The following is a 14,729-nucleotide window of genomic DNA, read 5'->3' on the forward strand; positions in this document are numbered from 1 at the left end:
CAAAGGTGTTTCCAAGCAGAATGTTTTTCAAAGCTTACAAGAGGTGTCAACAACAGTTTAATGTCTCAGAAGCTGGCTTACAGACAGCCATTTCTGGCAAGGTGGCTTGTTGCAAGTTCAAATGATCAGAACAAGAAGAGGAATGTTTCCAAAGCCTATCAAAGAGAAAAAATGTGTTTGAACTCTGTCTGGAGAGACCAATGCCCAGTGGACTTTGAAATCATTCCAATAGGAATATGCATGGGCCAGATTAGAAACACTGGTCCAGACTGGTCTCAGGGGCCCTATTTACAGAATTAATTTGTGATTATTTAACCTAAAGTTTTGGCCAAGAGCTCAAGAAATTCTTGGAATGGAGTTTTAAAGCCATCTTTCAAGTCGGATGCTTGGACCCAAGAGATTTTTTACATGTCTACTGTAGCCTAAGTGAACTCTGTGAGAGATGATTTGCTAATATATTTATCCTCTCTTATTCATTTTCTACTTTTCCCTCACATAATTTTTCTCCCTGGTTTTTTTTTTTTTTTTCCAACAGGCTCCCATGTTTTCCTGGCCCCGGTTGAGGGATGCTGACCCCATTCTGAGATGTGAGATGGCTTCCACTGGAGAGGTAACTAGTTAATAATCCATGGAAGCTTTCATTAAATCTACTTTGAAATCTATGGTTTCATGATTTGAATACAGTAAAATAAAGGGAATAAAAACATCTGCTATCAGAGTAAGACTCAAAGAGCTTATGAATTTTGAATTTAAAAAATATTTTACTTCTATTTTGAATAGGGTCTAAATTCTTATTTATATTTTAACATGGGAATATAATACACGTGTTACTAATTCATTTTCACATGAGAACATCTTCCAGGTATTTATCTAGACATCCAAGTAAATATCTTCTGTGTCTTACTTTTTATTTAAAGGTTCTCGGGTCTCTCTGTAACAGCACTTCATTCCCTGCCTTGCTGCCATGAAATTAGATCATTTGATTTTTACTAGTAATATGGAGAATGACAGCATTATAAAGATCATAGACCTAAACATTGTGGAATCTGCAGATACATGCAAAATTTTAGGACTACTTTTAACCTCCTGGGGATTATCTAAAAACTATAATGGAATCGGCCACTGGATGTCCCTCTTCACTTGTGTTGGGGCTGTGTCAGCTGAAGGTTTCTTTAGGATTGTGAAATGTGTTTCTTGTAAAGAGCTGTCAGATTCTAGAAAGTTCTCTCCATGTCAGTGTCAGGACATTTTATGAATCACCTAGCCCTTGACAGACTTACTAGATACAACCTTCAGATTCTCATCAGTGCACATCCGAGTGGCAATATCAGACTGTGAGCCATCATTGTTTCCTCTTGGTATTAAGGAAAACCTAAAAGGATAAAATACTTAATTGCAACAAAGTACGTGATGTTTTATATGGTTGCCTGGTTACAAGCAAGATCTGTGATGAGAAGCCAAGTGAGACAAGAAGGCAGGCAGTCAGGAATAAATGGCTGTCCTGTTTGTATTTGGACTCTTAGAAAGGGGACTCTTTGCCTCTTTGTTGCTTCTTTTAATTTAAGGGCAAAAAAAACCTTACTTTTAAATGAAGGCGCTATGTACGTTTCATCTCCAGTCGGTTTAAGGAGACAGTCTTCAGGTTCTTCTTGATCCCATGGTCGCTACTACTAGTAATGCTGATTTTAGATGGCCCAGGGTTCAGATCAGAGAGAGATCTATTTTCCCTCATACTGTTTTATTTTTCTTTCTTCCTTTTCTTTTTGAAACGGAGTTTTGCTCGCTCTTGTTGCCCAGGCTGGAGTGCAATGGCATGATCTCAGCTCATTGCAACCTCCACCTCCTGGGTTCAAGCGATTCTCCTGCCTCAACCTCCTGAGTAGCTGGGATTACAAGCATGCACCACCACGCCCGGCTAATTTTGTATTTTTAGTAGAGACGGCGTTTCTCCATGTGGGTCAGGCTGGTCTCGAACTCCTGACCTCAGGTGATCCGCCCGCTACAGACATGAGCCACCGCACCCGGCCCATGCTGTTTTCTTTAGCATGGCAAATTTGTTTTCAGTGCTTATGTTCATTCTGCATCCATACATATGTTATGGGAGTTATTGAAATATAAAAATAAGAAAGAATGAGAAATTCAGCTCCCCTTTGTTATATCTGTTTCTCAAGTATAAAGAGAATTTTTCTTCCATTATTTGAAAGAGTCGTTAATTCCAAGTGTCATACAGTATAATATTACGAGGTCTGTTTTATTACTGACATCAGAATTCTAGCTTAGTAAAATCTTAATTATGCTTCAAAGAGACATTTTCAGTGTCCAAATGGCTTGTTGTAGGATTAAATAAACATTCAGCTACTGATATAAGTAAGGGGCATTTTATGTTCCTAGTGGTAAAGTGGGGATATTAGTCCTAATCTTTAATGGCACATTTAACTACTTTCTATGGTTCTGTAGAACATTTTTAAAACCTCGTCTGTGTTGTTGCATCTGCACTATGATAGGATTACCCAATTCTTTTCAATAGAATTTGAGACTCATTAACTTAGGTTGACCTTATTTAAGTTAGTTGCCCAGTACTTGACTGAGTAAAATGTTCACTGTGGAGAGAAAAGCAGCAACCACATGTACTGGTGACCAGCTGAAGGTTATAGTCATAAGAACTTTTCTTGCACAGAAATTGTAATTTGCTTAAGAAATGAATTTAGCCATCAGTGGTTTTTTTTTCTTTTTTTCTTTTTTCTTTTTTTATTATTATTATACTTTAAGTTTTAGGGTACATGTGCACAATGTGCAGGTTAGTTACATATGTATACATGTGCCATGCTGGTGTGCTGCAGCCATTAACTCATCATTTAGCATTAGGTATATCTCCTAATGCTATCCCTCCCCACTCCCCCCACCCCACAACAGTCCCCAGAGTGTGATGTTCCCCTTCCTGTGTCCATGTGTTCCCATTGTTCAATTCCCACCTATGAGTGAGAACATGTGGTGTTTGGTTTTTTGTCCTTGCGATAGTTTACTGAGAATGACGATTTCCAATTTCATCCATGTCCCTACAAAGGACATGAACTCATCATTTTTTATGGCTGCATAGTATTGCATGGTGTATATGTGCCACATTTTCTTAATCCAGTCTATCATTGTTGGACAATTGGGTTGGTTCCAAGTCTTTGCTATTGTGAATAGTGCCACAATAAACATACGTGTGCATGTGTCTTTATAGCAGCATGATTTATAGTCCTTTAGGTATATACCCAGTAATGGGATGGCTGGGTCAAATGGTATTTCTAGTTCTAGATCCCTGAGGAATCGCCACACTGATTTCCACAATGGTTGAACTAGTTTACAGTCCCACCAACAGTGTCAAAGTGTTCCTATTTCTCCACATCCTCTCCAGCACCTGTTGTTTCCTGACTTTTTAATGATCGCCATTCTAACTGGTGTGAGATGGTATCTCATTGTGGTTTAGATTTGCATTTCTCTGATGGCCAGTGATGATGAGCATTTTTTCATGTGTCTTTTGGCTGCATAAATGTCTTCTTTTGAGAAGTGTCTGTTCATATCCTTTGCTCACTTTTTGATGGGGTTGTTTGTTTTTTTCTTGTAAATGTGTTTGAGTTCATTGTAGATTCTGGATATTAGCCCTTTGTCAGATGAGTAGGTTGTGAAAATTTTCTCCCATTTTGTAGGTTGCCTGTTCACTCTGATGGTAGTTTCTTTTGCTGTGCAGAAGCTCTTTAGTTTAATTAGATCCCATTTGTCAATTTTGGCTTTTGTTGCCATTGCTTTTGGTGTTTTGGACATGAAGTCCTTGCCCATGCCTATGTCCTGAATGGTAATGCCTAGGTTTTCTTCTAGGGTTTTTATGGTTTTAGGTCTAACGTTTAAGTCTTTAATCCATCTTGAATTGATTTTTGTATAAGGTGTAAGGAAGGGATCCAGTTGCAGCTTTCTACGTATGGTTAGCCAGTTTTCCCAGCACCATTTATTAAATAGGGAATCCTTTCCCCATTGCTTGTTTTTCTCAGGTTTGTCAAAGATCAGATAGTTGTAGATAAGCGGCGTTATTTCTGAGGGCTCTGTTCCGTTCTATTGATCTATATCTCTGTTTTGGTACCAGTACCATGCTGTTTTGGTTACTGTAGCCTTGTAGTGTAGTTTGAAGTCAGGTAGCGTGATGCCTCCAGCTTCGTTCTTTTGACTTAGGATTGACTTGGCAATGCGGGCTCTTTTTTGGTTCCATATGAACTTTAAAGTAGTTTTTTCCAATTCTGTGAAGAAAATCACTGGTAGCTTGATGGGGATGGCATTGAATCTATAAATTACCTTGGGCAGTATGGCCATTTTCACAATATTGATTCTTCCTACCCATGAGCATGGAATGTTCTTCCATTTGCTTGTATCCTCTTTTATTTCATTGAGCTGTGGTTTGTAGTTCTCCTTGAAGAGGTCCTTCATGTCCCTTGTAAGTTGGATTCCTAAGTATTTTATTCTCTTTGAAGCAATTGTGAATGGGAGTTCCCTCATGATTTGGCTCTCTGTTTGTCTGTTATTGGTGTATAAGAATGCTTGTGATTTTTGTACATTGATTTTGTATCCTGAGACTTTGCTGAAGTTGCTTATCAGCTTAAGGAGATTTTGGGCTGAGACAGTGGGGTTTTCTAGATATACAATCATGTCATCTGCAAACAGGGACAATTTGACTTCCTCTTTTCCTAATCGAATACTCTTTATTTCCTTCTCCTGCCTAATTGCCCTGTATTTACTCTAATGGTGGTTCTGTACCTGTGCCAAATGATGATATACATGGCAGAATTGACTCCTATCAGGCTCAAATATACCACTTGTTCTATAATTATGTTGGCTATTTGACTTGTAGTTATATTGTAGCACAATTACCGTAAACCTAAATGGAACTCCTGTATACTCTAACATTACTATATATGTTAGTTGGTTTGGAATTGTTTTTTCCCCATATGGCTGTGGTATTCAGGACTAGTAGCAGGATATTTTGTTTCACTTTATGAAAATGATGTTTTTAAAAAACAGGTTCCTTTGAGGTTTTCATGGAGTTATTAAATTTCTCAGAAGGCTGTCTCATAAGCTCTATGAAATGACTCCAAACCAATTCAGCAGTTATGCATTTCTGCTACTGACCGGTAAATTCATGCACGGCTGCATAGTATATATGACACATACTGTTATTTAAACAGTAAGTCATATTAACATTCGGAAACTTACCACATTATGGACCAGAAGCTGTGATTTGTATCCAAATAACTCTCAGTAGAATCCAGTTATGTTGCTCCATTGAGTGTTGTTGGATAGAAAAAGAATTGCTTATTCATTCATTATGCTTAATTAAAAACATAAGATACATCTGCCCTGGCCAGCCTTTTAATCCCTGGATTCAGATTGCACGGGCTTTGGGCAACATTAATAAAATCTACAGAAGGAGTCTATGAGTAAAGTACTTTCCATTTGTGCGTGTGTGTGTGTGTGTGTGTGTATTTTAATTTTAATTTTTGGTAGGAGTGGTTGACTATTCTTTGCATCCTCTATTTTAATTTTTTATTTATTTCTAAACAGGTGGCTTGCTTTGGTGAAGGTATTCATACAGCCTTCCTAAAGGCAATGCTTTCCACAGGATTTAAGATACCCCAGAAAGGCATCCTGATAGGCATCCAGGTAAGTGGTTTGTGGCTGTGTGCTTGCACATGGTCATACATGGTGAGTGGGGAGGGGCAGGGTAGAATGTTAATTGTGGTATAGAGGAAGGGAGATTTGTTTTACGTTTCCATTTATGGCAGCTTCCAGGAAGAAGGGACATTTGTTCTCTATTTGCTTCCTGATTTTGCCTTCTGTTGTATCAGCCCATGCAAAAATAAAATACAGACAGAAAGAAAATGTTTCTAGTGAAGGGATATTTGTTCTAAATGGGATGCAGGGTACTTTAAAAAATGAATCTCTTATTCTTTGGTTTTGTCTTTTCTATATGTTTTACTCTTAGCTCTCCATCCTTAGTTCCTGAACATAGGCATTATATGAGGTTGGATCTCACTTCCTCTGTTTCTCTTGATATTTCTCTGTCTCTTGATTTTCCCCCTTGCCAATTCATCCATGTCTATAGTACCTACTCTTCTATCTATAGCTACCACCTGTAAATTTACATCCTCAGCCATCCCATATTTCCAACAATCTGCTGGATACCTCCACTTGAATATCTCAAATCCAACGTTTCTCAAACTGAAGTCATATCTGTTCTCTCCTGACCATCTCCCCTTCCTTCCTTTCATTCATTCAGTCCTTCACATTTCAATCACTTCTAAATGCCAAGGATTCAAAGTTGAATACATTGATGTTATTTGATTAAATTTCTCAACTTAACACTCCAGATTGAAAGTTTTTGAAGGGTAGTGACTTAATGGGCCTAATACAGTCAGTTTATTTCATAGTATACTGTAGAAGTTCTTGAAATATTATTCATTGGTAAGCCTTCTAGGTCAAAGTAGGGTGAAATGAATATCTTTATGCAATAAAAAATGCATTGTCAATTTATTGATGTAAGTTAAATATAAATCTTAGGGCAAAATGATAGGAAACTTCTATTACTATTTGGAATGCTTTTTATTACTATTCGGAACTACTTTTATTACTATTACTAATGGCAAGAGTGTACAAACTGTCCTGTTTATAAATTTCCTGAAAAAATACTAGAGGCTTCCCAACTGGTCATTCATTTTTATTTGAGATTAGTAATTCTTGGGTCCTATGAAAAACAACAAATGGTCTTATATAATATTCCTGCTGTGCTTTTAATAAGCTCAAACTCTGCATGGCTACATAAAAATCAATAAAAATATAATTAGAACAGTACCAGGTATTCTCAAGCCAGTGGGTGATTATTTTAGATTCCATCTCATTAGGGTGTCTTAATATTAGCAAATTAGACTCTGGAGACTTTACAGGTAGTGGCTTTGGAGAAGTTTCTGCAAAGAGTAACTTGGGATTTTGCTTTATAAAGGTACCAGAAGGACGACGGTGAATAGTTAGAGCAGAGGCTAACAAGATGGCTTGCAATTGTGAAGCTTAATGGCAGTTTAGAGACAAATCACACAATATGATAGACTCATCATGTTATAAATGGGTATTAAGTATTATTAAGTCCCAAGTAGGAGAATATTTGCCCAACTTCCAGTTATGGCTTAAAGTTTAATGTGAGACTTGGGGGCATTCAGAGGAGACCATGCCCTTAGTCCACATCTTCACATCTAATCATAATAGTGCTAACATTTTTAAATGCCACTTTAAGAAGGCAGTGATGTATAAAATTGTGCCTTGTTTGGTTCTAGTGCTGCAGGGAAATGTGAAGCAAAAATTAATTTGATCCCTATGAAGTATTTGCGTAATTTTGGCATTAGTGGACAGAATTTTGCTTTGTAGGGGAAAAGAGGGTTTGTTAGAAAAAATAATGTTTTCTTAAAGTAGTGAGAGCTGGCTATTGAAAATCTACCTTTCAATGCTTTCCTTTTAAAAGAAATAAATGTTCTAGCAGCTACATGAGTTGTTGCGAAGAACTTTCTGCACATGAGAGCATACGGACACAGATTTAAAAATATATTAAAAAGTACTTAAAGAAACTTAATAAAATTATACTTAAGAAAATATTTACAGCCATGGCAAAATTGATCAGCTAATGCATAGTTTCTTCATTACTATAGGTAGGATTTTCATTCATGGTGTTTTTAAAAATGCTTAGTCTGATAAACTGAAAAAGCATGACAGAATATACTAAATGGAGAGTTAATAGCTATAAAACTTACTTGACTACTTCTTAGTTAGTATGGGGCCAAATCTAATCTCAACTTTTTACCGCAGCTTCATAGCAATTGCAGATAAAGTAATTAGGGTTCCATATTTTAGGATACATTGTACTTTTAAAAAACATTTTATTTAACGTGATCCTACTTGGTCAGAAGAACTCATATAAACACTTTTGGATATATTAAGTTAGAACTGAAAAATAGCACAAAAAAGACTGCTAATATATAAATGGGGGTTAGGGATAGTAAATCCAATGGAAGGCATCTAGTTGAAGGTGAGTTATTATGAAGTTCCAAGAGAACTTGTTATATGGCAGTCTTTCTAACTTTTAAATTTCTTCTCTCTTTCCCACCCTACTCCTTTACACATACAGACTCTCTGTTTCTGGTCTTCCAAAGTTAAATCCAATAGGTCAAAGTACCTGGGAAGTTTGAAATATTCATAACATCAATCTTATAACTAGGACTTAGGATAAAAGAATCAAGATGTAGATTTTGTCAAAGGATTCTTCTCAATCTATTACATGCCCTGTGTCTCTACCAAGGCATTTCTAACATAAGAAAGGCATAACACAGGTTTATATGGCAACAAAAATCATCTTTGATTTTCCTGTAATATTTCTAGCCACCTTTCATCGCATTAGGATTTATTTTTAGTTGCTGTGAGTAGGCAATCTGCCTTGTTTTGAAGTTTTCTGGAAGACCCTTTAACAATAAATGATTTACTCTAGAGTAGATCAAGAGCACTCACTGTGTTTTCCTCTCTGATTGGGCTATTCAGTGATGCTTGTGGAGTGGCAAGTACCAATCTGACATCTGCGCTTCAGCATTGCTCAGAAACACAAAGCAAGCATTTTATTTGAAAAGACAACTCCAAGTGACATGAATAACCTTTTATCTTTAATATGGAATCATTAGGAACAACCATAGAGTTGTCAATCCAGAGGTCCCCGTAGAATCCACAGGCATCACATAGTATGAACTTGGCTTTCTTTTCTGTAGCCAGGAGTTGGATAAATGTGAAAATGATCATTGGAGGAAATATATATATTTTTCACTTTTAAAGGACTGTCTTCTTTATAAACATTTCCAAGAAAATAAATCAGCTTGTACTTTTCACCTTTCATAACAAATGGTTTCTTACACAGGTATTTTCAATCAGCTTTTAAATCTGAGGCTACTCAGATGCAAGCTGACAGCTGTAATTTCTTTTTGTAGAGAGGCTGTTTTATGTGTCACAAGTGTTCAATACATGTTTGATAGAAGTTTATAATGTGCCTATGGAAGCCAACACCCAGACCAGAAGGTAGAGTGGTTTCCTGGCTGGGAACTGTCAATACTGTCATGTTGGATATTTATCTTTTCCACCTGGGGGACAACACTGAAACAGTTCCATAATGAGGTTCTGCCTGGTGTCTGCAGGTCTTAGAGGACTTGCTGACTTATTTTACTTTAAAATGGCAAAGAAAAAAATTACATTCTAGTACTCCTCCCTCAACGTTTTTCGTGGTGATTTTAGCCAAGGTTAATGCAATCTTGACTTCATATTACACAATGAGTGAAGGATAGTCTTCCTATCCCCTATTCCCCCCTTTCTCAAACTTAAGTATGCATCAAAATCACCTGGAGGATTTGTAAAACAACAAATTGCTAGGATCCACTCCCAGAGTTCCTGATTCAATAGATCTGGGGTGGGGTTCAAATTTTCATATTTTTAATAAATTCCCAGGTAATGCTGATGCTGCTCTGCCAGGGACCACAGTTTGAGAACCACTCTACTTGAGCGATGGTACTTTAGAAACCTGGTTAAAAGTTATGTTAGCACTTATTATTGTCAAACATATTATCAGGGAATTTTTGCTAGGGGAAAGTATAAAAGATTGAGAAAAGTTGAGTGTGTGATTAATGTATCAATTAGTAAGTGTTGGAGATCATAATGCTGAGCCTTCTAATGTGATTTGGTACTTACTGAAGTCTATTCTGTGTTTAGCAGAGGGTCACAATGTAATGTTCCGTATTAGGGGTATTTAAGAACATTCGGAAGTTCATTTTGGACATTTCATATATATTTGTTATATACCAAGGAATCTTAAAACATGAAAAAAAATTTATATGCCATCAAATTTAGCCCTTTGCCTTTTCTGAGGAGAATGAAACTTGAATTGTCTTATTCTTCTGTCTAACCAATTGTCCTGATGTCACTAAGAGTTATTCTCAAATTTTTTACTTGTTTTTTTCTTTTATGTCTAACCATGAGCTTCTTGCATCTAAGCTCATTTCTTTCTATTTGGTCCTAAGTGGAAATGAAAAGCTACTGTCCTGGGCATGGTTAAAATTCATGTTCTATAAGGCAGTCATGAATAATCCCTGAGCCTGCCTCAGCTGAAATTCATTCAGTTACATTTATCTATTCTATTTGCCAATAGTTTCCTCTTATAAAACTGCAGTTCTGGGATTGAGGGGGCCAGAATCTGAAAGAATTTTGTATTTGAACATAGTCTTTGGGGTCTTTTCTTAGGATTTAGATCTGTGCTCAGAAATACTCTGCAAGTAAATATTAGGGGGTGTTATGGGCTAAACATTGTCAAAATTGTGCAAGGATCATATGTGTTTTATTGTCACAGTTCTTAGTTTCTGACTCTGAAATAAGATCATTTGATTTTTTCCAGCCATCACTAATATGGTTTATAAACAGATTACAAGACATTTGCTGAAGTAACCAGCTCATGTTTAAAACCTTTTTACAAGGGAAACCAACAAGAATGTTCCTATTTAAAGAAGAATGGATATGTTTTTAACAGTGTATGATTTTAAATACGCCAGCTCAGTTACTCAGACACTCATGTTAATGAAGTCAAGGTCAGGGTTTGATGTTTGGGTAGGTCACCTAGTGTTGTTTTCTTTCATTCTGACCACTATCTTACAAACACTAGCTCTTGATCACAGGAAGTATGTTCAGAACTAGGGAACTCCTGATGGCAATGGTCAGGAATCCAGGGAAGGTAGGGGCTGGACACTAGACAGGTCCACCTGGGTTCCTGGGAAAGACACAGCAATGGACTGCAGGAAAATATCTGAACAGTGAGATGGAGCATTAGGGAAGCCTGTGTGGAAATGAAATGCATATAAATGAGGGGGCAGTCAGTTTGGGTTGTAAGTGTAATCATGGGTAGAGGAACCCACACTTGGAAACTAGGATGTAAGGGCAGGAATCTAGTTTTTAGGGGGGCTGAAAAAACAATTATTGTAATTATAATAATATTTATTAAGAACTATTAATAGGCAAGTAACTGTGCTAAATTATAGTAGTAACACTTAAGTAGTGCTTACTTCTAAATTAGCTTATTGAACACTCATACTAATGTAAGAACTGTTACTATTCCTGTTCAACAGATGAGGAAACTGCATCGTAGAGTTGTTAAGTAAGATATTCAAGGTCACACAGTTTAATAAGGCGTGGAGCCTCAAAAAAAAAAAAAGTTGAAATACTACTATTGTCATCACTGTTTTTGAATGAAGAAATGAAGGCAAAGACATTAACTTTTTGAAGCTCATACCACTAGTGAATGGTGAAAGCCAGGATTTGAAATGCAGCTAACTGACTTTAGAGCTCATTCTTTAGCTACAACTTTTTATTGCCTCAGAGTAAATGAAAAAATGAGTTCCAAAGATTGAGTTATTGCAGGGACTAGTGCATAAGCTACTAGGAAAATGGCCTAGTTATTGAAGAGCAGTACAAAATTAGAACTTAGAAATAAGAGCGAGTTGAGCCTGGGTGCAGTGCCTCATGCCTGTAATCCCAGCACTTTGGGAGGCCGAGGTGGGTGGATCACCTGAGGTCGGGAGTTTGAGACCAGCTTGACCAACATGGAGAAACCCTGTCTCTACTAAAAATACAAAATTAGCTGGGCATGGTGGTGGATGCCTGTAATCCCAGCTACTCGGGAGGCTGAGGCAGGAGAATCGCTTGAACCCAGAAGGCATTGCAGTGAGCCAAGATCATGCCATTGCACTCCAGCCTGGGCAACAAGAGCAAAAAACCCCATCTCAAAAAAAAAAAAAAAAAAGAAATAAGAGCAGGTTGAATAGGCAAAACAGCTAGCCTGACTCAGTACTGGCTCCTAACCCACATATCTTTTAAGTCCTCCCTGACCAGGAAAAGGATCCTTGTAGAACCGAAGTGGATCTGAACTTACAAAGACCAAGTGGATTAAATAGAGAATAAAAGGAGATAAGAACAAGGTGAAAAGCAGGGATCAAGATAATGTGGATGGAATTTCATTGACATTGGGATATAGCTAAAACTCACACTCACCATAGAAGGATAAAAGGATAAAACTTGTTATTTTTTAATATAAAGCATCCGGCAACATGTAACATTGTCTTTTAAGATGTTGTAAGGAAGTACCATATTGCATAAATGAAGAGCATGTATATCTAGAAAGTGAATTTTGTGAAATTCCTTTTCAGCAATCATTCCGGCCAAGATTCCTTGGTGTGGCTGAACAATTACACAATGAAGGTTTCAAGGTATGTCATTAGTTTTAAGTTGTTTTCTGTCAGCATGGAATCTGTCCACAAATCAAAATATTGCAGAATATTGGAAAAGAAATAGCCCAAAATATGTCCTTTTGATATGGAAGGTTTAACTAACTTGGTAGTTTTAAAACTTAGAGTCAAATCACTAAAAAGACTGGTATTAACTTTTAACAAAATTACCACAAATTCAATAGAAGTTGCCAACTAAAAACTGAGAAAGTTTAGTTTAAGCACAATTGAGACAAAGTCCCAATACATTTCCATATGGTTTTCCTTTTTTTGTTTTCATATGAGGTTATAGATTCTAGCTGTGACAGTTACAGGCAAAACTTCTTTGCAGTGAATACCTCCACACAAAGCCTGGTTGAGTAAAACAAAATTATTCCCAAGGCTTATGATGGGCCTGTGGCCATGGGGATTTGTTGACCTGCTAACAAGGAATTAGCCATGAATAATTGAGAAATTATTAAATGTATGAGAAATTGTCATTGAATTATTAAATTCAAATTAAATATATAATTATTAAAATGGAAATGCAAATAAAATTGAGGTTCTTAAGTTTTTTAAATCACTGCAAATATATAAAAAATGTTTAAAGTGCCCATGCCTCTGGACTCTGAGTCCAAGTCTCTATCCATGGCACTATACTACTTCTCATGTTCAGCAATTTCTTCTTCTTTCTGTTTTAAATTACATGTTCCATAAAAATAAGAAATCACTGTGATACGGTAATTGATTTTTTCATTTTAAATGCAGCTGTTTGCCACGGAAGCCACATCAGACTGGCTCAACGCCAACAATGTCCCTGCCACCCCAGTGGCATGGCCGTCTCAAGAAGGACAGAATCCCAGCCTCTCTTCCATCAGAAAGTAAGAACTAGGCATACTGTTTTCTGAAATAATTTAGAGGATTAACTTTGAGAACCAGTATATGAATATTTCACCTTACTTGATTGCAAGTCTTTTAAAACAAATTTAAAAATGAATACATTTGTGGATGATTGTCAAGTTTCACTCTCCATCACTATGGAATACATAACGTCATGTGTACATGGTGATATGAAACATGTTTCAAAATACTTCTTAGTAAGGATACTTTCCTTGATGGAAACAAGTGAGAGCATGAAGAATGTAATGCAGCACTTTATATTTCATGTCAAACTTATATTGTGTATAGATAAGTATATCGAGTATAAGATGACCAGCTATATTTCACTAAGGTTGTGCATAATAAATCAATTTGTTGAGCACTTACTACATACAGGAACCTATGTTGAGTACTATGATGATGTCATCCATTGGATTATCTAATTGGTCATTCCTTGACCAGGTTTTCATGCCTTAGACCGTGTCGTCATTAGATTTTGTAAGACATTTTATTTCAGCAGATTGTGTGAATCTTCAGGAATACCATTGCATCAACCCTTAAAGATCTATGTGGCATAAGTACATAGGAGATAATTCTCTGCTATTTTAAGATAGTGCAGCCTACAGAATGGCTGTGCCATTCTATGCAATATGTTATTTGTTAGCGTTCTTGAGAAACCAACACATAAATTATTATCACTTTAATAAAATAATGGCATTGTGTTCAAACCTTAGCAGGCCTCCAAGGATGTAATAGCTCCGTGTTTGGGGCATTGTAAAACAATAATTAGCACTACTAAGGAGGCAATAGAGTTAATGTGGGAGTGGGAACATGGGGGTGAAAGGGCATTCAATGGTGGAGGGATCACCTCTTTTTAAAAAATAAGTAAATATCTATCAAATTACCAATTCTTAATCAGTGAACAGATAGCATTTTAAAGAGAAAACAAACATCTGCATTCCATTAGACTTGCACTAGAATTCCTTCAAGAACACAATATAATCCCTATATAAGTGTAATTTAAACATCTACTTAGCAATAGAGGAGGGCAGATGGCAGTCAACTCAGCATGGCATTGACTTGAATGGCTGAGAGAGCAATTTATGTTAGTATTTTATAAACTAACTATAAAATATGCCTTGTTGTCTATAAGTTTTTGTTTATTTTTCCAGATTGATTAGAGATGGCAGCATTGACCTAGTGATTAACCTTCCCAACAACAACACTAAATTTGTCCATGATAATTATGTGATTCGGAGGACAGCTGTTGATAGTGGAATCCCTCTCCTCACTAATTTTCAGGTATAGTCTTTTCCTTGGATATAGACTGGATGGGAGTTTTATTTCTGTGCCTCCCTTAAGAGTGTAATCAGTAGATGCACATCTCTCTTTTCCCCTCTTTGTAACTTTCAGAATAGAGAGGAATTTTTAATAATCTAAAATAATGATGCTAACATGGTAGGTCATGGCTTAAATGGGACAGTTGGTGATCAAGCA

At 36.6% G+C, this 14,729-nt stretch overlaps 1 protein-coding gene across 5 annotated transcripts in view; it reads left to right on the forward strand.

Moving 5' to 3' along the window:
- Positions 1–14,729, forward strand: part of CPS1 (carbamoyl-phosphate synthase 1) — a 201,593-nt gene that overhangs the window by 185,088 nt on the left and 1,776 nt on the right. For all 5 annotated transcript variants that reach the window (XM_063790722.1, XM_063790723.1, XM_063790724.1 and 2 more), the window contains 5 exons: positions 536–610; positions 5,593–5,691; positions 12,297–12,356; positions 13,122–13,234; positions 14,405–14,534. In XM_063790722.1, coding sequence (XP_063646792.1) covers positions 536–610; positions 5,593–5,691; positions 12,297–12,356; positions 13,122–13,234; positions 14,405–14,534 — 477 coding nt within the window. The remainder of the gene's footprint in view (positions 1–535; positions 611–5,592; positions 5,692–12,296; positions 12,357–13,121; positions 13,235–14,404; positions 14,535–14,729) is intronic.

The sequence above is a fragment of the Pan troglodytes genome, chromosome 13 (assembly GCF_028858775.2).
Source record: "Pan troglodytes isolate AG18354 chromosome 13, NHGRI_mPanTro3-v2.0_pri, whole genome shotgun sequence".
NCBI lineage: Eukaryota > Metazoa > Chordata > Mammalia > Primates > Hominidae > Pan > Pan troglodytes.